At 40.8% G+C, this 25,473-nt stretch overlaps 1 protein-coding gene across 2 annotated transcripts in view; it reads left to right on the forward strand.

The window, feature by feature from the left end:
* The first annotated feature begins 205 nt into the window (after window positions 1–205).
* Window positions 206–25,473, forward strand: part of GAREM1 (GRB2 associated regulator of MAPK1 subtype 1) — a 205,157-nt gene continuing 179,889 nt past the window's right edge. For both annotated transcript variants that reach the window (XM_060170716.1, XM_060170717.1), the window contains exon 1: window positions 206–666. In XM_060170716.1, coding sequence (XP_060026699.1) covers window positions 546–666 — 121 coding nt within the window. In that variant the 5' untranslated portion in view covers window positions 206–545. The remainder of the gene's footprint in view (window positions 667–25,473) is intronic.

The following is a 25,473-nucleotide window of genomic DNA, read 5'->3' on the forward strand; positions in this document are numbered from 1 at the left end:
GGGGCGGGGCGGGGCGGGTGGTGCAGGGGAGGAGGGGGCGGAGGCGGGGGCGGTGTCTCCCCGAGCTGCGCAGGCGTCGCTCGCACCTTGTTGATTAGTCAGTGCTGGGAACGCTGCTATGGCGTTTCTCAGACCCGCGGCTCCTCCTCACACGCTCCAGGCGGAGGGAAGGAGGGGTAAAAGAAGGAGGAGGCGAGCGGGCGGCCGCCGCAGCTGCAGACCCGGGGCCAGAGGAGGAGGCGGAGCGGGAGCCGCCGCATACACCCCGGCCGCCGCCGCCCGCCGCCGCCGCCGGCTTGCTGCGAGTCCTCTCCAGGCTTGAGGGCACGCGGGGCGCCCGGCCATGTCCCGCAGCGGCAGCTGAGCCGGCCGCGGGCCCCCTCCCTCCCCGCCGCCGCGCCCCCGGGCTGCCCGCGGCCAGAGTGCCCGGCGCCTTCCGCGCGCCCCAGACCGCAAGTGCGAGCAGCGGCGGCCGCCGAGGCGCGGGTGGTGCAGGCGGCGGCGGCGGCGGCGGCGGGAGCGCGGGGCCGAAGGAGGCGGGGAAGATGGACCCGGCGCCTTCGCTGGGCTGCAGCCTCAAGGATGTGAAGTGGAGCTCCGTGGCCGTTCCGCTGGACCTGCTGGTCAGCACTTACCGACTGCCCCAGATCGCGCGGCTGGACAGCGGTGAGTCCCCGCCCGCGGACCGCAGCCTCGGCGCGTCTCTGCACGCGTGTGCCCGGGAGGGTGGGACCCTGTGGGGAGTGGGCTGCCCGCCCTCCAGCGTTGGACTTGGCTCGAGCGGCTGCCGCAGCCCTGGCGCGTCGCTCTCAACTCCCCCCAGCAGCAGCTAGAGGTGTGAAAATCAGAGCCCTAGTAGTATAATTTAAAAGGACGCCAAAAAAAAAAAAAATTCAACATAAGGGAAGCCTCTGCAGATAGTAATCTTGGAGGCGAGCTGTCTCTCTTCACCCGCCTGCAAGAATTACTCAACCTGGGAAACCCTGTATGAGTTATCTTAGGCAACTTTCTTACAAAATAATTGTGCTTTGGGTGGCACCTTTATTTTGGATACTCTCCTCCCCCTCCGCCACAAGAAGGAACAGATTTTAGGGGAAAGGCTCCTGGGTGACCAATGGAAGGGATCACATTTCTCGGAGACGTTTTATTACAGCTTGTCTGTTTTGTTTAACTGAAGAGAAAGTAATTTAGGGCTGTGTGTAGAAAATGTTTTTAGCAGAGGTGATGGTATGCTTAAGGTTAATTATTAGCTTAGCGCCTTTCTAGCCTGGAAAGAAATTGAAAATACACCAAAACCTGTATTGACTTGGAACGTGAGCTCGGAACTAAGAAATGCTTGTGTTTCCTGAAATTGACAACCAGAAACCAACCAAACGTCTCCCAGCTGTTTGTTCTGCAGGTTGACATCTGCAATCGAGTAGATGGATGTGCATACTGTCAAGCAATAGATACCTTTAAGTTTGAGAGTTCTGACGTGTAAGGTGGCAGTTTAGGTGTGTTTTGTCCTTTGTGTTTTGGTAATAACTTCAGTTGATGTTGGCTTCGTGCGATTTCAGACTGTTTGCAGAAACAGGCTTGCTTCTGCTGTGGGGCTGCCAGAAGCACCTGGGTGCAGGCTGGCGGGCAAGCAGATAGAGCTGTGGTCACACAGGCCAAGTCAGAACAGCACTGAGCAGAAAGATGTCATTTCAAGTCACAAGGACTTGGGTTACTCCTTTTCTGGAGTACAGGAGTGAGTAACATGAGACGTATAAACGTCCAAAGGCATTTTTGTTCCCGTTCTTTTCTGTGGGGTTAGATCAGACATTTGAAGTACTGATGTGAAAAATAAAGGCAGGAAAGTTCGTGAACGCTGAAAAACAGTCTTGGCATGCGTGTTAGCCTTGTTTGATTGGTGGTGGTAGTGGTGGGCTTTGGGAATAAATTAAGAGTTTTAAAAGTAGTAATGAAATGCACGTGAGTTCAGGGAGGGTCAGGTGGTGTGTTGAGGCATTTCTGCTTAGAGTGGGCGTGCTTTAAATATGCGTCTGTAGATCAGAATCAAAGAGAGAGAGAGAAAGAGAGAGAGAGAGAGAGAGAGAGAGAGAGTGAGTGTGTGTGTGTGTGTGTGTGTGTGTGTGCTGACAGTGTTTCATTTACTCTTACACCGTGCAAAATTGTGCATATTGGAAGGTTATGTGAGTCCTCACCTTTTCCTACCGTCTCTCATCTCTGCACACTCCCCCAAAACTTACTAGCTAGGTAGTGAACATTGGTGTGTGTGGTGTAAAAGTCACCCAAAAGTTTCATTAAACTGAAAGTTTAAAGAGGCTGAATACCAGTTGCAGACATGTTAGCTTTATTATCCACTTTCCTCTCTCCGCCATTCATAAAAAGGGTCTGAATCAACAGTGTACTCATCCCACACTTCTTTTTAAAATTAGGACGTGGGTAGCAAGTCTTAACAGCGTGTCCTTTCAAGCTGTGGATTTTGATCACTACGTGTAATTCCAATTCTTTATTGTAAACTTTCTCTTATTCCCGCTTGAGAATCACAGTGACATACACAAATTTGGAATCATAGCCAAATACTGCTTTATACCTTGTTTCTTTCACTTAATCCCATTGTTAATTTTTTTTAAGCTGCATGATGTTCCATGGGATGATGGCTGTATATCTAGTCCCCTGCAGCGGACATCAAGCGGCTTCATTTTTTACTATTATTAAGTTGTGATGTAATGAATACTCATGTACATAAATCTGTTTGTTTGGGTTAGTATGTATTCCTTCCCTGCTGAGTAAGCATGTAGATCCATTTTAAGTCCTTGATACACATTGTCAAATTGCTTTAGAGGTTGTGCTCATTTATACACAAATGAGAATTTTGGGAGTACCAGTGTCCCTACAGCCTTAAAATAATAAGTATTTTACAAACAACCAAAAAAAAAAAACTCTGCTAATTTGAAGGGGGAAGTGTTAGATTACCCATTAAATTTGGATAGACTTTAAAAGAACTGATGATAGATTCCATGCTTATGTTTTAAAATGTTTCACAGCAATGCTTAGAACATGTTAAGGATATGCCACCATGCTATATGTGAAATTTGTGCAGTCGTCGTCCTGTGTATGTCCTTTTGCCGGTTTTAGTACTGCAGGTACATTTTATACACGCACACCCTATACTTAGACATGAAAGGTAGTCATTTTCCAAATCACTTGTTTTCAAAGAGGTTAAAGACATGGAAAAACATGACAGTAGTTGACATTATGTCAAGAGAAAACTGTTGGCTATTTTAAACAATCATTAAAACCATTAAACATCTGATTTCATAACTGTTGATTATTGAAGGCCTACTATGTGCTGGTACATTTCTAAGTGCTTGATGTATTTCTCATCCTTAGCACCCCATTTTAAGGACTTTGCGAGCCTTGAGATTTAGAGAAATTGAGCGACCTACCTAGTAAATGGTGGACTGTGGTTTTCAGCTGACTTTCCGATTCTAAAGACACCTTTTATCTCAAACTGTACTACCTCCTTCTACTAAATGGGAGTAGATTTAGAGTAGGTCTAACGTCTGCTCTAAATAGCCCCACTGTCTCTCTGAGAGCTTGAGGACAGGAAAGTCAATATTTTTAAAACAGTGTAGACAGCGAATTAAGCGCTGGCCTCATCCATCATATCTAGACGATTTTCTGCTTCCTAAAGGAGTGGCTGAAAAGAGGTAAGGGGCAGAGGAGAAGAGAGTACAGAATCTGAGAAAGAAGGGAAAAAGCGGAGTCTGAGGGCTTAGGGTATGTAGATGTGTCTGTTGACATTACTCCTTAGGACATTTGCCATGTTTAACATACTAACTATACAATAAGTAAGAGCTTTCCAGTTCTTTGCCTCATGCATGTCAGTAATGAAATGCCAGTCAGACGCATTCAGTATTCCATCCCCAGTGGCGAAATTTGTCATCGTATAAGATAAATACAAAATTAGTGAGCCTTTATGGTATGGTCTCATGAGTCTTTCTGGAGACTAAAAGAAAAGTACTCCAGCGGTTCTCCTTAGGAGTGAGATACATCTCTTCAGCCAGTGTCTAATCCCTGTCAGCAACGCGGTTAAGATCAGATATCTAACTTCATCATCAATTTTAGAAACTTGGCTGCAGAACCAGGTTCAACAAATGTGTTTATGACTAAGAAGAGGGTGGGGAGAATGCTAATCCTCACCCCATCATCACCCCATCGTCGCTCAAAGCTAGGTAGGTAGGGAAATTGTTCTTTCTCTGTCTTTTCAATATTTTGTCTTGGAAGGGTTTTCTGAAGGGTTGTTCTACAGCAGTGTTCTTACAGCTTTTTTGCTCTTGTAGTGCCTAAAAATTCTGTAAAACCCTGTACCCTAAGCATGTTTTTAAGTTCATTGCTAAAACTTTTCATCCTAAGTTTAAATAGTTGCAAAGGATGTCATTTTTCAGCATATTGTAAATGTTGACTTTTTAAATTGTTACATCATTTAAAAAACTCTGTAGTGGGATCTATATTTAATTCCCAGTATCATTCATTTTTAAAAACGCAGGAGTAAGTTCTTAACAGTAAAAGTCTTACATCGTTCCTTTTTCTCCTTAAATTCATATTTCCATTTCCCTCCCCCTACAGACTTCTATCCCAATGTAATATAGTGTTTTTGTTTGTTCGTTTGTTTTGGTAGAAGGAAGGATTTATTACTTGCAGTAAATAAGGAGAACACTGGAGATCTTTCCCAAAGCAGTGTCTCCCAATGTAATATAGTTTTATGCATGAAAGTGTCTTATTGATCACTCTGTCTTACGTAACAAAAAAGAATATAAATTGAAATGTAGTATTTTGTATTTCTTTTGGCCATAAGGCTCTTTTTATTTAAATATTTCAGGTTGTTTAAAACAAACAAGTGGAAATTACCTGTCTTAGAGAAGGAGTTCCCCAAATGCTGGAGACCTGATCTGCAACAGGCATCACCTTTTTAATTTGTTCCTTTGTTAGTTGCCCTGAGCCCTGTGTTCTTTACACCCTGGGGTAATGACGATTAGAAAGAGCTGGTGAAGGCGATGTAGACGCATTGCTTTTGTAAAGTGGGAGAAGGAGCTTTGCGAAGGGGAGATGACGAAGGACAGCTTCCCTTCATCAGGAGATGGATGTCCCTCCATCCCAGTCTTGGTTTCAGGCAGATCAGTTTTCAGACAAGAGAATGTTTGGAAGTTGGGGATTTAGAAATTGACTCACGTATAGCTATGATGGTGAACCCCTTGGGAAGTGTTGGCTTTGCTTCAGACACATATCCCAGTTCAAAGAATGCTGGTCTAGAGCAGTGAAAGGTGAGCTTATGGTCCTGTCTGCTGAAAGAAGGAGGAAGACCAGGGCTGCGTGAACTGCCAGGGAGAGAGAAATAAAGATGGTGGGCATTGGAGGCAGCTGCGTATAAATTAGCAGCAGTCTGGCCCTCCTAGCTTTGTGGAGGAATCAGAGTTGACTCTAAGCCCCAGGTGTGTTGGGACTGTGGGAGCTTTGGTATTTGCTTTCTGCTGAGCTGCTTCTCTAACTTTACCATGTAAGTGCCTGGAGGGCTGATGGTGCAGAAACAAGGTGGACACTCAGATGGCAGTGAGGGTCCACGTGGCTGTTTGCAGATGTCAAAGGTGTTTATAGATTCAAGTTTTATCTTTGAAATAAATGTAAATTCCCAAAATCTGCTCCATGACTGGTGTTACTTTAATATATATTAAAAAAATTTTTCTAAAGTAACTTAATCTAAGTCTTTTTCCGGGAAGATGTGCTGTGCTTATCTTTGGTTTCATTTCCCCTGGCATTCTAAGTTGTAAGAGGTTACGTATGCCCCAGGTGAGACAGTTGCTTAAAGGATACTGGATTTGGAGCCTAGAAACCTCCGTTCAGTTACATGCATTGCCATTTCTTAGCCATGTGATCTTGGGCAGTCTCTTAATCCCTTTGATTGGTATTAAAGTTTTCTCATGCAGAAAAAAAAATGTACGTTATACTTGCCCATGAATCTCATAGTTATTCATTAATCTGTTTATTCAATAAGCTAATATTTATTAAGGCCCTACTATGTGTCAAACCCTGTTATAGGTATTGGGACAGTGGCACGGAACAAAACAGAAAAAAACCTCTGTCCTCATGCAGCCTACAGTCTTATGTATCTACTTACTATAATAGTTAAAGGCAATAATATATGTCAATACATGTGTATTTTATTATGTTTTTTAGTTAATTTATTGTTTTTTGGCCGTATCACGTGGCTTGCAGGATCTTAGTTCCCCCACCAGGGATCCAGCCTGTGCCCCCTGTGGTGGAAGCTTGGAGTCTTAACAACTGGACTGCCAGGGAATTCCCAATACATATGTGTTTTAAAACAATGTATATGTAAGATTGACATAGTGCATGCTCAGAGCGTTGATGGGGAGGCTTCAGAAGCCTCCCCTTCTGTTGCCTATCATTTAGGCAACAGAAGTCCAGTGAATAATAAACAGATTTTGCTATCCTTACAGATAAAGAAGCTGAGGGAAACGTTCTGTGTGACTTTAGTCCATTTCCTTCTGAGTATTCCAGGTTATTGACTTAGTAATACACAGGTTATAAAAAGGTGGTGTAAGGTCTTTATCAGAGAGAAAGTCTTGTAAACTAACTCAACCAAGATTGGGTTTGGGAGAGACAGGAAGTTAGTTTTGTTTTGTTTTGTTTTTTTTGCGGTACGCGGGCTTCTCTCCGTTGTGGCCTCTCCCGTTGCAGAGCACAGGCTCCGGACGCGCAGGCTCAGCGGCCATGGGTCACGGGCCCAGCGGCTTCGCGGCATGTAGGATCTTCCCGGACCGGGGCACGAACCCATGTCCCCTGCATCGGCAGGCGGACTCTCAATCACTGTGCCACCAGGGAAGCCCAAGAAGTTAGTTTTAACTTTAGGTTTTAACTTAATCCAGAACCACATGTGAGCCTGACCTAGTGATACTGAGACACTGGAATCTTTTTTTAGTGCATACTCATCGATTCTTTTATCGAATTGATGATGATTTTCGGAGCACCTACAGTTGGAGAACTATTAGCAGGAAAGAAGTGCCTAGTATGATGTTATACACAAGGTGGGTTATGAAGAAAGTCTCTTGAATATTCTTTTATATACCATATACTTTTACTTTCCTCTCGTCGTGTATTCTAGTTGGCCATGCCTAAAAATTATGAAAAAAGAGTAGGAGAGGACCTTGTGGAGGACAGTGGATGGAGGTAAACATTTAGACCCACAAGACGAGATTTGGACATGGCTCCTTGAATGCTCTTGCTTTTCAAGTAAGATGGCTGTTTTGAAAGTCTTAAATGAGTATCCACATGACCAGTAAAACAGATCTTAAGATGCTCAGTTCATCTGTAAAAGGAAGACTGGTTTGACCATTGTGATCAACTGCATCATAGTTTAAAGAGAGTATTTTAGTCTCTTTACCTCATTTGGCTGCCTTGTTGAAATAGCAAGTTCTAGTAGACCAGCTTGTAAACTCGTTTATTTTTGTTTGAGATTCTTGAGGTATCTGTCTTTTCACTTAGTAAGCTGCAGTTCTAGGAAGAATCATAAACTCCCTCTCGTCTTCAGCAGGGCTATCAATCTTAAGAAGACCAGCTATTATATGCAACTTGAAAAATAGCTTTTATTCCTGGTTTATGTATCATTTTGTCATACTTGACAAAATATACCTGCTAAAATATTTTTTAAATCTCATGGGATTAACTCCTCTTTTAGATGACATTTCCACATGAAGATGCTCCCCCCACATCTCAGCCTCCACCCCTTTTCCCAGTTTCACAAGATTGTTCACTCGAATTTCAGGTTAAAGGTATTTAGGGTAATTTTTACTGTTTCTTAGCTTCTAAGCACAATGCCTGGTACATAGGAGGCATTCAGTAAGAATGTAATAAATTAATAAGCAAATTTCAGTATTAAAATTTTTAAGGTCCAAAATATCGGTATTACTAAAGCTGTCTATGACCTCTGCTAGTCTGACATAGAACTTCACGCTTGTTCCACTTGAGATAAGGTGGTAGGTCCTAAAATTAGCAGTAGGGAAAAGAGAGACTGGTAGAGCATCATGATGAAATCATGATTCTTAGGGTCATTAATTAATTAATTAATTCTTAGGGTCATTAATGTTGTAAATAAGTTATTTCTAGAAATTACAACTCAGTTTTTCAGATTTTTTTGCTTTCTTACTAGTTCTTTCATTCTGAAATTAAGATGCCTTCTTTACATATTACATGTAGCTATGTCATTGAATTTTTAATCTTATATCACCTAGAATACCATAAATCTTTGGGACTAGTCAGCTCTTAAAACAATAAAGAAAAACCTGATTGGAGAGTCAGCTAGCCATTTAACTATCCATTGTCTCATCTTCTCAGGGCACCAGGGATTTTACTTCTAAGCAAAACAAGCCACTTGATTTAAGTAGTGTTACAAAACTACAACTGCTAATTTGATACAGTTGTCATCTTCCTAGAATAGCCCCAAGATTGACTTGAAACCATAGTGTCTTAATCCCAGACAATGAGTTTCCTTTTCTGCCATTGCAGGAGTATTACATAGTGGTAAAATAAAAAGGAAAAACCAATATTCCTGAGCTGTTTTCTAGTTTTGGGGGTGAATTACTTTATATATACTTACAGGCAAGTCGTTTTAATTGATTCTGCTACTTCTTAAACCTACTTTGAAGTATTTAAATACCACTTGGGCTTTGATGACTTGAATGGTTGTTTAATAAATATCAAGTTATTGAATTCAAAATGCAATGTGAAGTCTTATAGTTATGAAGCTAGTTGTTATTCAGGCTAATATTTAACGTGTACAGTAAGTTACTACGTTTAGCCCTGGTTATAGTTTAGAGAGGAATGTAATTGTGAGCAGTGCTTATGTTTGTATCCTTGTGAAGATTTAAAATAGGTTATATTCTGTTGTTTTTTTCCACTCAGTAGAGAAAAATTTCCTTTGTCAGACTTTTTTTTTTCAAGGTGACAGTTTTCTCAATACCAGACTTTAAGATGTTAGAAATGAAAATTTGCTTTTGATAATTAGTTCACATTGACAGTATTTTCCTCCTAGCAGGGAACCAGATTCAGATATCCAAGAGTAACTGGAAAAGGGTAAATATTTACTTTTCTATTTTTAAACATATCTTGTTACCTTGTAGGTAATTAGGAAGCACTGGTTATAAGAGATTTTTGTCATCCATTCAAAAAAACGTTAATGAAATGCCAGAGGAAGCTCACTTGAATAACTCCAGGCCATCCATCTATGCAGATGCTATACTCCGTGATTGATATTCACTTTGAATTGCCACTCTCTTCCTTTAGCAGCAATGGGCAAGTAGGGAATGGCTGGAATCAAGGACCTAACATCTATTCCATTGTCATTCCTCGTCCCTAGTAGCTTGTGCTATGAAATCTTCAATTTGTTTCAGGTTAACATTTAATGTAATGCAGAATCCATTTTTACCTTGGACCACCGACCCACAAAATCAGTCAAGCACCAGACCCAAGTTAAAAACAATTCAATTAGTTATGCCTAAAGAGGGCGAGAGCTCTAGAAGGTTCAGATTACTTATTTAAAAATAATAAAGAACATAAAGCTTCATTAAGATATTCTGCTGTTATTTTTTCCTGTTTATTTTGGTCCAGTCTTTGGTCTGTTAAGAGGAAGGGAGCCACTGAGAGTAGACAGGATCAAGAGAAAAATTTTCACAAGCTCAGCATGGCCAGGTACATCAGTTTAGGTTAATTTCAACTGTATGTAACAGGGACCAAAAAAAAAAAGGTGGAGATTTCTTTTTCATATAACTAAAGTCTAAAGGAACACGGTCCAGGATGATAGGGCAGATCCACAGAGTCAAGGACCCAGGCTCCTCATGTCTTTCTGCTCTGTCATCCTCAGAGGTAGTTTTTTGTTTGTTTGTTTGTTTGTTTTTTGCGGTACGCGGGCCTCTCACTGCTGCGGCGTCTCCCGCTGCAGAGCACAGGCTCCAGACGCACAGGCCCAGCGGCCATGGCTCATGGGCCCAGCCGCTCCACGGCACGTGGGATCCTCCCGGACCGGGGCGCGAACCCGTGCCCCCTGCATCGGCAGGTGGACTCCCAACCACTGCGCCACCAGGGAAGCCCCTCAGAGGTAGTTTTGACTTTATGGTTCTCAGTGGCTGCTAGAGCTCCAGCGATCGTGTCTGCATCCCAGACAGGAGGAAGGGAAAAAGGGTATGTTTTACTGCACTGTACTTACATCTCATTGGTCAGGACTTACACACTCCTATATGGGCAGGAAGGCAAAGAACTGGAGTCTTAACTGGGCACAGTGCCCAGGGATTTTTACTGCAGGAGAGGGAAGCAATGAATATTGGGAGCCGTCTAGCAGCTTTTGCCATTCAGATTTTTGCTTTGATGCCTTTTCTTTACTTTTTTTCTCCTATTCAAAACTTACTAAAATAGTCATGCCTTGTAAATAACTAGTAAGAACCTCCTGTATAGCACAGGGAACTCTACTCAATACTCTGTAATAACCTATATGGGAATAGAATCTAAAAAAGAGTAGATATTTATATGTATAACTGATTGACTTCGCTGTACAGCCGAAACTAACACAACATTGTAAATCAACTGTACTCCAATAAAAATTAATTTTAAAATAAATAAATAAAGTTACTGTGCATCTTAAGAAAAAAACAAAAGTCATGCTTTGGGCCCTAATTCCTTGACATCTCCTTGTTCAGGTTCTTCCTTAGCTAAGAGAGTAGGAACTTCTTGCCCCAACTTACTTTTCTCTCTTCATCCTTGAGCTAAAACCTTAAAGCGGTTCTATTTAAGAGGCCCCTTATTAGAGGTGGAAGTACTTTATCAGTAAGCCATGAAAAGTTGTATACTCTAAGAAATTGTTGTTAGAAGGCACTCTCACATTCTTTTTTGGTTTGTCTGCTTGTCAGGTTTTGTCCCAGACCTGATATACACAATGGGGATAGTTGTCCAATTTTTTTTTTTTTTTGGCTGCATTGGGTGTTCGTTGCTGCGCGCGGGCTTTCTCAAGTTGCGGCGAGCGGGGGCTACTCTTCGTTGCAGTGCGCGGGCTTCTCACTGCCGTGGCTTCTCTTGTTGCGGAGCATGGGCTCTAGGCATGCGGGCTTCAGAGTTGTGGCTCGCAGGCTTCAGTAGCTGTGGCTTGCGGGCTCTAGAGCACAGGCTCAGTAGTTATGGTGCACGGGCTTAGTTGCTCCGCGGCTTGTGGGATCTTCCTGGACCAGGGCTCGAGTCCATGTCCCCTGCATTGGCAGGCAGATTCTTAACCACTACACTACCAGGGAAGCCGTGTCCAGTTTTTTAAAGGTGCTTTTTTTCCTGCTCTATTTCTTTTGCCAGAGAGGCTTGGCGGGTTTTTTTTTAAAACATACTATTTCCCCCCTAGATATCATTGTTATAGAGAATTTGGAAACAGAAACAGAAATTTGGAAACATTTTCTGTAGACAGAAAATGACAGAAATGAATATCAGTGTTAATTCCAGAGGTTATATAATTTGTTATGTAACCTTTTTTTCTTTTTAAATTTTATTTATTTATTTTGGGCCACGTTGGGTCTTCGTTGCTGTGTGCAGGCTTTCTCTAGTTGTGGCAAGCGGGGGCTACTTTTCGTTGCAGTGCCGGCTCGCAGGCTCTAGAGCGCAGGCTCAGCAGTTGTGGCCCACGGGCTTAGTTGCTCCGCGGCATATGGGATCTTCCTGGACCAGGGCTCGAACCCGTGTCCCCTGCATTGGCAGGTGGATTCTTAACTGCTGCGCCACCAGGAAAGTCCTGTAACCATTATTAACATTTTCCTATTATGCAGGCATGCCATGTAAATGGAGAATATATATAAAAGTGAGACCAAGCTATATGTAAAACTTTTAAAATTTTGCATTGTATCATGAGCATTTTCTTTCATTATTAATATTCTTTGAAAATAAAATTGTCATGACTGAATGTGATTCTTCTATTACCAGTTAACCATTATTTGACTATTTTCCACTTGTTAGACATTTAGTTGTTTTGAGTGTTATGTTTTTGAGGCTATCTTTATACTTAAATTTGTCAGTTTTATACATCATTTCATTATTTGGGATTCCTGGAAGTGGGATTAAAAAAAATTTATTTTTAAAAAAAAAAAAAATTTATTTTTTAGATTGTTGATGTGTATTGCTAGATTGTATCCGGGAAAGTTTGTACCATTAACAATGAATGAGTAATATCATTGTGCATCATTGAATATCATAGGTGTTTTTCAGTCTTTGCTAATTTAGATAATTTAAAAGTTGGCACTTTTTCTAATTTGTATCGCTTTGATGACTAGTAGAATAAATTCAATGATTTTATCATATTTGTGAATTTTATGAGTTATTTGTTTAGTTTTTCGGTAGAGTGTTTTTTTTAAAGCTTCTGTAATAAAAATAAAATCCTAGTGTCCTTTATTCCTGGTTTTTCTGCAGGATGTTTATAAGTAATCTCCAGGTTTCAGGTGGGCTTAATCACTTTATAAACTTCTGTTCTATTTTTTCCAGTTAATGTTCATAAATAGGTATTACCTGTTTCTGAAATTGAATAAGTGTGGTTAATTTACTTTTCTTCATCGAGTTGGATATTGGATTTAAATGTTATGTTCAGTGTTGCATTGTGGCCAGTCAATAATCTCATGAAAATCTTGATAAAACCATGTTGTGTGTTCGTAACTATAATTATACATACAGAATTTGAATCATGTCATGGAGAGCTCCCACTGGTACGTCATTGTTGACAAATTCCTGTGCATTGCATAAAACTAAGCTGACAAACTAGGTTCATTACTATTCACTTTTAAAGACTAAGAATGAATAGACAAGTTTATAAAAATATTTCATTATTTTTACATGTAATCTATAATGAACCCTGAAGTGCTGCATTTAGGGCAGGTAGAGTTTTCTATTCCATTTCCTATTCTCTCTCTTGTAAGCATTGGGTTTTGGCAAATTGAGAACCTGTTGAAGCTTAGAATCTGAGTGCTGATGTGAGAGAATAAATACTAGAGATTCACAGATAACTTCAAGACCAGGAGAGAAGCAAACATGATAGTTTGAATGTCGTTTCATTTCCTCTGTTGAATATCTGTGCAAATGTCGACTTTGATGTAGTAATGTTTAAGAAGAAGGGAACTGGAGGTAAGAGAAGGAAAGCCCGGTTTAATTCTTTCTACGTATAGACAGTGATTGATGGGGGAATGAAATACTTATCCCACTGCCAACTTGGCACCTGAGGACTCTATAAATAGTTGTCTTTATCAGAGGCTTGAGGTGACAGTTGCTGAAAGCACAGTACAAGATGACTTTAAGAGAATCTTTTAGTGCCAAAGAAGAAGCCTCAAATTAACTTCACAGGGGGTCAGGTAGCTTGTGAATTGTACTTGCCCCTCCCCCCAGTCTTCTGTCTTTTTTCTTGACCCTGTTGGGAAGCTGTCAATCTGAGCAGGTTGTATACAGTTGAATACAGTAGCTATCTGAGGAGTTTCGTGTTAATGGACACTAGAGGGGGAGGGAAGAGGAGAAATATATGAATTAAGTTATAAATATCATGTATAGTCTATTTAGTTTTTTAAATTGTCACAATGAAACAAAACTTAATTTCTCCCAATTATAAACATCATGTATTCACAATTAAAAATTTGAATGCATGGAAATATTTTAAAACTAAAGATAATCTGAGGTCCCACCATCCTAAGATAACTTGGTGACCGTCCTCTCTTGCATCCTCTATTCTCTTTCTCTCTTACACTCCTATAATTTTACAGAAACAAGGCATTTTATCTACCACTTTTGTGTTTTGTTTTTTTGCTTTCTCCCTTCACATCAACCCCCATTCCTCCAATCCAACCCTGCCTGCCCACACAATCCACTCTAATAATCCAGGAGTATCTTTCATATTTCCTCTATACTCATATAATTCTGCACTGACGTTAGATTTACAGTCCTCCCTCAGTATCTGCAGGGGATTGGTTCCAAAACCCCCGCAGATACCAGACTCTGTGGATGCTCAAGTCCACAGAGTAAAAATGTCCGTAGTACAGTGGCCCTCTGTATCCATGGGTTCTGCATCCATGGATCCAACCATCCTTGATTCGAAGACAATACTGAACAAAATTCTGTCATTGCTTTTTAAAAACAGGATTATATTATACATACTTGTGTATTATACATACTTCTTGGCTTCTTGTTTATGTCACTCATGGGAATCTTTCTAAATCATCTGGTGTAAAACAAATTCATTCTTTGTTAACAGCTGCATAATAGTCCATGGTACGGGTATACTCATTCTTCTGTTCATTTGTGTTCAACTTGTTCCTAGTTATTGGTCTCACTAAACCTCCATGTACATGATGTTGTTAATTTGTTCATTATTTCTATAAAAGTCTGGTTTCTCTCACATATCTTTTACTTCTCCCCCAAGCATCTTTGATGGCACTGTCTTCCTGATTCTCTTAATCTCACATGCAAGGACCAGAATGAAATCTTTTTAGAAAAAATTATTTAGGGAAAGTGGGTCTTCTATCCCAGTATCAGAACCCAATTCACAGAAGTGGACCCGATTTAACAGCGGTTGCCCAAATGCTGTCCGAAAGTCGGTAACAATTCTCATTTCCATCACTGATGTATGAGAATACCATTTCTCCAAATCTGTGACAACCATTAGATGTTATAAAGTTTAAAAGAAATATTTGCCAGACTAATGGACATAAAATGAGATCTGCTATGTTAATTTGCATTTGCTTGACCATTAGTGATTTTTGTGCCCTTTTAATGTCTGTTTATCATGTAGACTCTCTCTTCTGCGAATTGACATATTTTTTGCTGCTTTTTCTGTTGTCATTTTATTCTTGCCAATTTCTAGGTGCTGTTTATATTATTATAGAGATTTTTTTCTTATTTACATTTACCTTATCTGTTGACTTTGCTTGTTATATGTATCCACTCAAGAGTTTAAAATTTTTACTTAGACAAGTGTCTTTTTTCTTTTTTTAGAAATTTCATGTAATGTCTGAAACATTTATATTAACATAATTCCACACAAATAACCCAATGAAAGTTTAGTATTAGTTGTTTTCTTTGTTTGTTTGTTTGTACTGCAGGTTCTTATTAGTCATCAATTTTATACACATCAGTGTATACATGTCAATCCCAATCGCCAAATTCAGCACACCACCATCCCCACCCACCACGGTTTTCCCACCTGGTGTCCATACGTCTGTTCTCTACATCTGTGTCTCAACTTCTGCCCTGCAAACCAGCTCATCTGTACCATTTTTCTAGGTTCCACATACATGCATTAATATATGATATTTGTTTTTCTCTTTCTGACTTACCTCACTCTGTATGACTAGATCCATCCACATCTCAACAAATGACTCAATTTCGTTCCTTTTGATGGCTGAGTAATATTCCATTGTATGTATGTACCACAACTTCTTTATCCATTTGTCTGTCGATGGGCATTTAGGTTGCATCCATGACCTGGCTATGTAAATAGTGCTGCAATGAACTTTGGGGTGCATGTGTCTTTTTGAATTATGTTTTTCTCTGGGTATATGCCCAGTGATGGGTTTGCTGGATCATATGGTAAATCTATTTTTAGTTTTGTAAGGAACCTCCATACTGTTCTCCATAGTGGCTGTATCAATTTACATTCCCACCAACAGTGCAGGAGGGTTCTCTTTTCTCCACACCCTCTCCAGCATTTGTTGTTTGTAGATTTTCTGATGATGCCCATTCTAACTGGTGTGAGGTGATAACCTCATTGTGGTTTTGATTTGCATTTCTTTAATAATCAGTGATGTTGAGCAGCTTCTCATATGCTTCTTGGCCATCTGTATGTCTTCTTTGGAGAAATGTCTATTTAGGTCTTCTGCCCATTTTTGGATTGGGTTGTTTGTTTCTTTAATATTGAGCTGCATGAGGTGTTTATATATTTTGGAGATTAATCCTTTGTCCGTTGATTTGTTTGCAAATATTTTCTCCCATTCTGAGGGTTATCTTTTCATCTGGTTTATGGTTTCCTTTGCTGTGCAAAAGCTTTTAAGTTTCATTAGGTCCCATTTGTTTATTTTTGTTTTTATTTCCATTACTCTAGGAGGTGGATCAAAAAAGATCTTGCTGTGATTTATGTCAAAGAATGTTCTTCCTATATTTTCCTCTAAGAGTTTTATAGTGTCCGGTCTTACATTTAGGTCTCGAATCCATTTTGAGTTTATTTTTGTGTATGGTGTTAGGGAGTGTTCTAATTTCATTCTTTTACATGTAGCTGTCCAGTTATCCCAGCACCACTTACTGAAGAGACTGTCTTTTCTGCATTGTATATCTTTGCCTCCTTTGTCATAGATTAGTTGACCATAGGTTCGTGGGTTTGTCTCTGGGCTTCCTATCTTGTTCCATTGATCTATGTTTCTGTTTTTGTGCCAGTACCATATTGTCTTGATTACTGTAGCTTTGTAGTATAGTCTGAAGTCAGGGAGTCTGATTCCTCCAACTCCGTTTTTTTCCCTCAAGACTGCTTTGGCTATTCGGGGTCTTCTGCGTCTCCATACAAATTTTAAGATTTTTTGTTCTAGTTCCGTAAAAAATGCCATTGGTAATTTGATAGGGATTGCATTGAATCTGTAGGTTGCTTTGGGTAGTATAGTCATTTTCACAATATTGATTCTTCCAATCCAGGAACATGATATGTCTCTCCATCTGTTTGTATCATCTTTAATTTCTTTCATCAGTGTCTTATAGTTTTCTGCATACAGGTCTTTTATCTCCCTAGGTAGGTTTATTCCTAGGTATTTTATTCTTTTTGTTGCAGTGGTAAATGGGAGTGTTTCCATATATTCTCTTTCAGATTTTTCATCATTAGTGTATAGAAATACAAGTGAATTCTGTGCATTAATTTTGTATCCTGCAACTTTACCAAATTCATTGATTAGCTCTAGTAGTTTTTGGGTGGCATTTTTAGGATTCTCTATGTATAGTATCATGTCATCTGCAAACAGTGACCATATTACTACTTCTTTTCCAATTTGTATTCCCATTATTTCTTTTTCTTCTCTGACTGCCATGGCTAGGACTTCCAAAACTATGTTGAATAATAGTGGTGAGAATGGACATCCTTGTCTAGTGCCTGATCTTAGAGGAAATGCTTTCAGTTTTTCACCATTGAGAATAATGTTTGCTGTGGGTTTGTCGTATATGGCCTTTATTATGTTGAGGGAGGTTACCTCTATACCCACTTTCTGGAGAGTTTTTATCATAAATGGGTGTTGAATTTTGTCAAAAGCTTTTTCTGCATCTGTTAAGATGATCATGTGGTTTTTATTTTCAATTTGTTAATATGGTGTATCACATTAATTAATTTGCGTATATTGAAGAATCCTTGCATCCCTGGGATAAATCCCACTTGATCGTGGTGTATGATCCTTTTAATGTGTTGTTGGATTCTGTTTGCTAGTATTTTTTTTTTAACATCTTCATTGGGGTATAATTGCTTTACAATGGTGTGTTACTTTCTGCTTTATAACAAAGTGCATCAGTTATACATATACATATGTTCCCATATCTCTTCGCTCTTGCGTCTCCCACCCTCCCTATCCCACCCCAGTTTGCTATATTTTGTTGAGGATTTTTGCATCTATATTCATCAGTGATATTGGTCTGTAATTTTCTTTTTTTGTAGTATCTTTGTCTGGTTTTGGTATCAGGGTGATTGTGGCCTCATAGAATAAGTTTGGGAGTGTTCCTTGCTCTGCAATTTTTTGGAAGATTTTGAGAAGGATGGGTGTTAGCTCTTCTCTAAATGTTTGATAGAATTCACCTGTGAAGCCATCTGGTCCTGGACTTTTGTTTGTTGGAAGATTTTTTACTTTTTTTTTTTTTTTTGCGGTACATGGCCTCTCACTGCTGCGGCCTCTCCCGTTGCGGAGCACAAGCTCCGGACGCGCAGGCTCAGCGGCCATGGCTCAAGAGCCCAGCCGCTCCGCGGCATGTGGGATCCTCCCGGACCGGGGCACAAACCCGTGTCCCCTGCATCGGCAGGCAGACTCTCAACCACTGCACCACCAGGGAAGCCCTGTTGGAAGATTTTTAATCACAGTTTCAATTTCATTACTTGTGATTGGTCTGTTCATATTTTCTTTTTTTCCTGGTTCAGTCTTGGAAGGTTCTACCTTTCTAAGAATTTGTCCGTTTCTTCCAGGTTGTCCATTTTATTGGCATAGATTTGCTTTTAGTACTCTCTTATGATGCTTTGTATTTCTGTGGTCTCCTTTGTAACTTCTCCTTTTTCATTTATAATTTTATCGATTTGAGTCCTCTCCCTCTTTTTATTGATGAGTCTGGCTAATGGTTTATCAATTTGTTTATCTTCTCAAAGAACCAGCTTTTAGTTTCATTGATCTTTGCTACTGTTTTCTTTGTTTCAATTTCATTTATTTCTGCTCTGATCTTTATGATTTCTTTCCTTCTGCTAACTTTGGGTTTGCTTTGTTCTTCTTTCTCTAGTTCCTTTAGGTGTAAGGTTAGATTGTTTACTTGAGATTTTTCTTGTTTCCTGAGGTAGGCTTGTATAGCTATAAACTTCCCTCTTAGAACTGCTTTTGCTGCATCCCATAGGTTTTGGATTGTCGTGTTTTCATTGTCATTTGTTTCTAGGTATTTTTTGATTTGCTCTTTGATTTCTTCAGTGATCTCTTGGTTATTTAGTAATGTATTCTTTAGCCTCGATGTGTTTGTGTTTTTTACGTTGTTTCCCTGTAATTGATTTCTAATCTCATAGCGTTGTGGTCAGAAAAGATGCTTGATATGATTTCAGTTTTCTTAAATTTACAGAGGCTCGATTTGTGACCCAAGATATGATCTATCCTGGAGAATGTTCTGTGTGCACTTGAGAAGAAAGTGTAATTTGCTGTTTTTGGATGGAATGTTCTATAAATATCAGTTAAATCTATCTGGTCTACTGTGTCATTTAAAGCTTCTGTTTCCTTATTTATTTTCATTTTGGATGATCTGTCCATTGGTGTAAGTGAGGTATTAAAGTCCCCCCTATTATTGTGTTACTGTCAATTTCCTCTTTTAGAGCTGTTATACTTGCCTTATGTATTGAGGTGCTCATATGTTGGGTGCATATATATTGATAATTGTTATATCTTCTTCTTGGATTGATCCCTTGATCATTATGTAGTGTCCTTCCTTGTCTCTTGTAACATTCTTTATTTTAAAGTTTCTTTTATCTGATGTGAGTATAGCTACTCCAGCTTTCTTTTGATTTCCATTTGCATGGAATATCTTTTTCCATCCCCTCACTTTCAGTCCGTATGTGTCCCTAGGTCTGAAGTGGGTCTCTTGTAGACAGCATATATATGGGTCTTGTTTTTGTATCCATTCAGCAAGCCTGTGTCTTTTGGTTGGAGCATTTAATCCATTCATGTTTAAGGTAATTATCGATATGTATGTTCCTATGACTATTTTCTTAATTGTTTTGGGTTTGTTTTTGCAGGTCCTTTTTTCTCTTGTGTTTCTGACTTAGAGAAGTTCCTTTAGCATTTGTTGTAGAGCTGGTTTAGTGGTGCTGAATTCTCTTAGCTTTTGCTTGTCTGTTAAGCTTTTGATTTCTCCCTCGAATCTGAATCTGAATGAGATCCTTTCCAGGTAGAGTAATCTTGGTTGTAGGTTCTTCCCTTTCATCACTTTAAGTATATCATGCCACTCCCTTCTGGCTTGTACAGTTTCTGCTGAGAAATCAGCTGTTAACCTTATGGGAGTTCCCTTGTATGTTATTTGTCATTTTTCCCTTGCTGCTTTCAATAATTTTTCTTTGTCTTTAAATTTTGCCAGTTTGATTACTGTGTGTCTCGGCATGTTTCTCCTTGGGTTTATCCTGTCTGGGAGTCTCTGCGCTTCCTGGACTTAGGTGGCTATTTCCTTTCCCATGTTAGGGAAGTTTTTGACTATAATCTCTTCAAATATTTTCTCTCTCTCTTCTCCTTCTGGGATCCCTATAATGTGAATGTTGTGTTTAATGTTGTTCCAGAGGTCTCTTAGGCTGTCTTCATTTCTTCTCATTCTTTTTTCTTTAGTCTGTTCAGCAGCAGTGACTTCCACCATTCTGTCTTCCAGGTCACTTATCCGTTCTTCTGCCTCGGTTATTATGCTATTGATTCCTTCTAGTGTAGTTTTCATTTCAGTTACTGCATTGTTCATCTCTGTTTGTTTGTTCTTTAATTCTTCTAGGTCTTTGTTAAACATTTCTTTCATCTTCTCGATCTTTGCCTCCATTCTTTTTCCAAGGTCCTGGATCATCTTCACTATCAGTATTCTGAATTCTTTTTCTGGAAGGTTGCCTATCTCCACTTCATTTAGTTGTTTTTCTGGGGTTTTATCTTGTTCCTTCATCTGGTATATAGCCCTCTGCCTTTTCATCTTGTCTGTCTTTCTGTGAATATGGTTTTTGTTCCACAGGCTGCAGGATTGTAGTTCTTCTTGATTCTGCTGTCTGCCCTCTGGTGGATGAGGCTATCTAAGAGGCTTGATGGGAGGGACTGGTGGTGGGTAGAGCTGACTGTTGCTCTGGTGGGCAGAGATCAGTTAAACTTTAATCCACTTGACTGTTGATGGGTGGGGCTGGATTCCTTCTCTGTTGGTTGTTTGGCCTGAGGCAACCCAACACTGGAGCCTACCTGGGCTCTTTGGTGGAGCTAATGACAGACTCTGGGAGGGCTCATGCCAAGGAGTACTTACCAGAACTTCTGCTGTCAGTGTCCTTGTCCCCATGGTGAAACAGAGCCACCCCCTGCCTCTGCAGGAGATCCTCCAACACTAGCAGGTAGGTGTGGTTCAGTTTTCCCTGGGGTCACTGCTCCTTCCCCTGGGTCCCAATGCGCACACTACTTTGTGTGTGCCCTCCAAGAGTGGAGTCTCTGTTTCCCCCAGTCCTGTCAAAGTCCTGCAGTCAATTCCCACTAGGCTTCAAAGTCTGATTATCTAGGAATTCCTCCTCACATTATCAGACCCCCAGGTTGGGAAGCCTGACATGGGGCTCAGAACCTTCACTCCAGTGGATGGACTTCTGTGGTGTAAGTGTTCGCCACTCCGTGAGTCAGCCACTCAGCACTTATGGGATTTGATTTTACTGTGATTGCGCCCCTCCTACTGTCTCATTGCAGCTTCTCCTTTGTCTTTGGATGTGGGGTATCTTTTTTGGTGAGTTCCAGTGTCTTCCTGTTGATGATTGTCCAGCAGCTCGTTGTGATTCTGGTGTTCTCGCAAGAGGGAGTGAGAGCACGTCCTTCTACTCCACCATCTTGTTTCCTCCTAGACAAGTGTCTTTTTCCTGTGTTTTCACTCTTGGCTGAGAAAGTGACTCCTAGATTGTATATACATTTTCTTAGATATTCTAGGAAGATTGAAAAAAAATTTTTTTTAGGGCTTCCCTGGTGGCGCAGTGGTTGAGAGTCCGCCTGCCAATGCACGGGAAACGGGTTCGTGTCCCGATCCAGGAGGATCCCACATGCCACGGAGCGGCTGGGCCCGTGAGCCATGGCCACTGAGCCTGCGCGTCCGGAGCCTGTGCTCTGCAACGGGAGAGGCCACAACGGTGAGAGGCCCGCGTACCGCAAAAAAAAAAAAAAAAAAAACCAAACAAAAAAACCACAATTTTTAAAATTTAGGTCTTTAGTCCATCTGGAATTAATTTTTGCATATGACGTAAGATTTTTATTTTCTTTCGGACTGTTGTGCCAGCCGAGTTATTCAAAAGTATGCTTATTAAATTGAATATCATTGTCAAAGTTTTGTTCTTTAACAGTAGAAAAGACACACTTCATCCACACCTGTCTTTTAGGGATTGCCTTGGGCCGTGATGTAAAAACATGTAGGTTAATGAAATCTGAAAACAGATTTTTTAAAAAATTCTTTTTTTTTAATTCTTTGTATTAAAAAGAAGTTGTGGCTAGAGCTGTCCCTAACCTCGATTTACTCTTCTTTTCCAATAGCTGTGGGAGGTCTGAGATTTTTTTTCTAAATAAAATTTTAATTCATTTTAAAGCCAGTGCTACCCTGTTGAGTCTGGGAAATGATAGTAACTTGTTAAATGCCTTCTGGAAGCATAGTCCAGATGCTTTGGCAATAAGTTGTCTCCAGGGAAGAATTTGTTTTAAAATGATACTGTACTAGGCTGGTGTGTGTGTGTGTGTGTGTGTGTGTGTGTGTGTAAAAGAGTATGTGCCTTGCAAAATTTCAGAAGCATTTGCAAGTCTGTGCTCATCTTTTTAACTGTTTGATTAATTGAAAGTGTATTTACCCCATTATTTTTTGGACAAGGAGCACACTTCACACACTATTCTTAACGGATATCTGTGTTTATTGCTTAAAAATCCCATTATGACCCACATCTGTTCATTTTTAAAGGCTTAAAGTAAATTTCTCTTAATGTTTTCCTTACCTCCCCGCAAATCGTGGATGGCATTGTCTTCCTGATTCCTCTTAATTTCACATGCAAGGAGCAAAATTAAATCTTTTTAGGAAAAACGTAGGGAAATGTGGACCTGGTATCTCAACGTCCTAGACTTTCTGCTTAAAAAAAGGAGAAATAAGTGTGAGAAGAGAACTCATACAGAGATTATTCTTTGAGACTTTTTCTACTGTAAGACCTTTGTGCAGAACTACAACAAAATCTCAATCGTGCATTCCATAAAGTCCTCCAAGCTTTATGAAGTTGGGGTTGGGTGTGTTTAAAAGTTTCATCACTTCTCTTTTTAGGTGTCTTTGTGAGCCATCTGAGAGCCAGGATCCTGTCTTCTCTTTCCATTGTACATTTCACAGGGTCTAGTAGGACCACCGGATGTCCACCAGATGGATCAGAAATCCTGTCTAAGTGACTCTGCCACAGAGCTCTCTGGACACTACAGCTTATCCCTAAAGTATTTGCAAGCTCCACCCCCGGACACACACAGGTGTACATACTCTATTCTTCACCTTCTGACCTTTTAGCAAGTTCTGGGCATGGAAAGAAGTGGTAACCGGTTTGTTACCTTATTTGGAAAACGGAGTTTTGCAGATGTAATTAACAGTTTTGCGATGAAATCATCCTGGATTACATAAGTGTGCTCTAAGTTCACTGACACCTGTCATTCGAAGGGAAAGGCAGAGGGGGGTTTGAGACAGACAGAAGAGGAGGGAGAGATTAGAGTGATAGAGCCACAGGCCAGGGTATTCCTGCAGCCGCCAGAGGCTGCAAGAGGCAGCGAACAGAATCTCCCCTAGAGCCTCCCAAGGAAGCACAGGCTTGCCGACAGCTTGATTTTGGACTTTTGGCTTCCAGAGCTGTGAGAATAAATTTCAGTTGTTTCAAGGCACTCAATTTGTGGAAATTTATTATGGCAGCCAGAGGAAACTACATATATACACGTGTATGCACATAAGCACACATACATATGTAAACACACACACACATTTTGCTGGCCTATAGTTAAATAAAGTGTCAAATAATTTTTTTAACATCGGAAGTTATAAATGTGTCATCTCGTTTTCTGGATTTTCCCAGTGATAGAGTTTACCCTAACATCCATCAGTAGGCTGATGGATAAGTGGGATTATGGAATGTGGTTTTCACAGCGTGTTTGCTGAGCAGCTGTGGATCACACGCCCGCTGTCTTACAAGCACAGTATCAAGTTCCAGGAACATGAAGGTGAGTGAGCGCAGTCCTGATGCTCAAGGAGTTCAGAGGCCCACTGGGCAGGTAGATTCTTAGAAGTAACTATTATTGTGTAATAAGCGTGGAAACGCTTCATCCCAGAGGTCAGTTAATGTTGCCAGGAGCTCTGGAGGCAGGTTTCACAGAAAACATTAACTGACTGCTGAGCTAGACACTGACGAGTGAGTAGGGTTCCAGTGGGTTTAGAAGAGAGGATGCTCTTCCTGACAGAGGTTAGGAACATCCTGAACAGAGGCATGGAAGGGGGTGGTAGGAGATGAGGCTCAAAAGGCAGTGGGGAGCAGATCTTGAAGAGCTGTCACATGTTGAGGTTGGACCTTTATCCTGTGGCTTAGCTGCTGGCTCTTAGCCTTTCCCCCGCCTTCTAGGACACAAATAACACATGGTGTTATAACAGACTCCACTGCAGCAGAATCCACTCAGGTCCCCAAATTTGATGCACTTCAGAATGAAACAGTAAATAATGAAGTAGAGTGAGATGTTTAGCCTACCTCTCCCAATTCTCAGACCAACAAGGAGTTTTTTCTCATAACGTGTGAGCTACTGATATCAAGAGCAGTCTCTGGAGAGGCTCAGTGTAGAATCTTGGGCCATGTGTACTTCCTTGCCCAGCTAATGATAAACTCCATCCCATTCTGTCTCAAGAAAACCTACTAGAGTTTGTGAGTCAAGTTTTCATAGAGAAACTTGAGTCCACTCCAGTTTTTATTTTAGGAATAAATTATCTCACAGACTTCATATTTCACCCAATCCTAGTATTGAGCAACACTTTCTACAACCAGCTGTGTCACCGCGTCACAGCTGCAGATGAGTGTGTAGACAAAGGGCTCATCTTTGTTCCTGTGCTCCTAGCACGGTCCCTGGTCACAGAAGTGCTCCTCTAATGTTTGTTACTATGAACCGAGGGGAAATGTTGGACGGCTTTCCATATGGGAAGGGCCCAATTATTTAGATTTTAGAAGGATCGTTCTGGTGTCATTTAGAGCAGGAAAAATTTGGAATTATAGAATGACAATATTTGGAAGCTATGGAGTTATAATCAGGGAGAAAGATGGTCTGCAGCCAAACCTAAAGTGGGAGTGGAGAGGAGGGGGTGATATCCTGGAAATATTTTCAAGGTGAGATTTCCAGGACTGATGACTGGATAGATGGGATATGAGGAGGAGAGAAGCACTCAGGAGTCCTGAGGCTCCTGGGGGGCTGATGTCCTTGTCAGAGGTATGAACACAAACGAAGGAGCAGATTGCGGGTGAGTGCATTAGTCAGGGTAGACCCGGTGAGGCTGCAGTAACCACTACAAAATGTCAGTCTTTGCAAAGAGCGGAGGTTTATTTCTCCCTTGTGCTATGTGTTTATCACAAGGTGGCCAAGGACTCTCCTCTATGTGCTCATCCTCCCTGCAGGACCCGGGCCCAGAAGCCCGTGTTTATGCTTCCACACCTGTTGAGGAAGGAGACAGAATACGGCTTATCACACACTGGCCCCTTAAAGATTCTACCCAGAAGCGATGCCCCTCACGTCCCTCTTACATTTCATTGTTGGTGGCAAATCCCACGGCCACACCTAACATTCAGGAGCGTGGAGATGTGCAGTCTTGCCATGGGCTGGGAATATGACTCCAGTGACTGTTGTGCTAATTGGTGGATATGTTGAGCTTGAGGTATTTATTTAAGGGAAATTCCCTTCAGAAAAAAATTAC

Source organism: Lagenorhynchus albirostris, chromosome 14 (genome assembly GCF_949774975.1).
Source record: "Lagenorhynchus albirostris chromosome 14, mLagAlb1.1, whole genome shotgun sequence".
NCBI lineage: Eukaryota > Metazoa > Chordata > Mammalia > Artiodactyla > Delphinidae > Lagenorhynchus > Lagenorhynchus albirostris.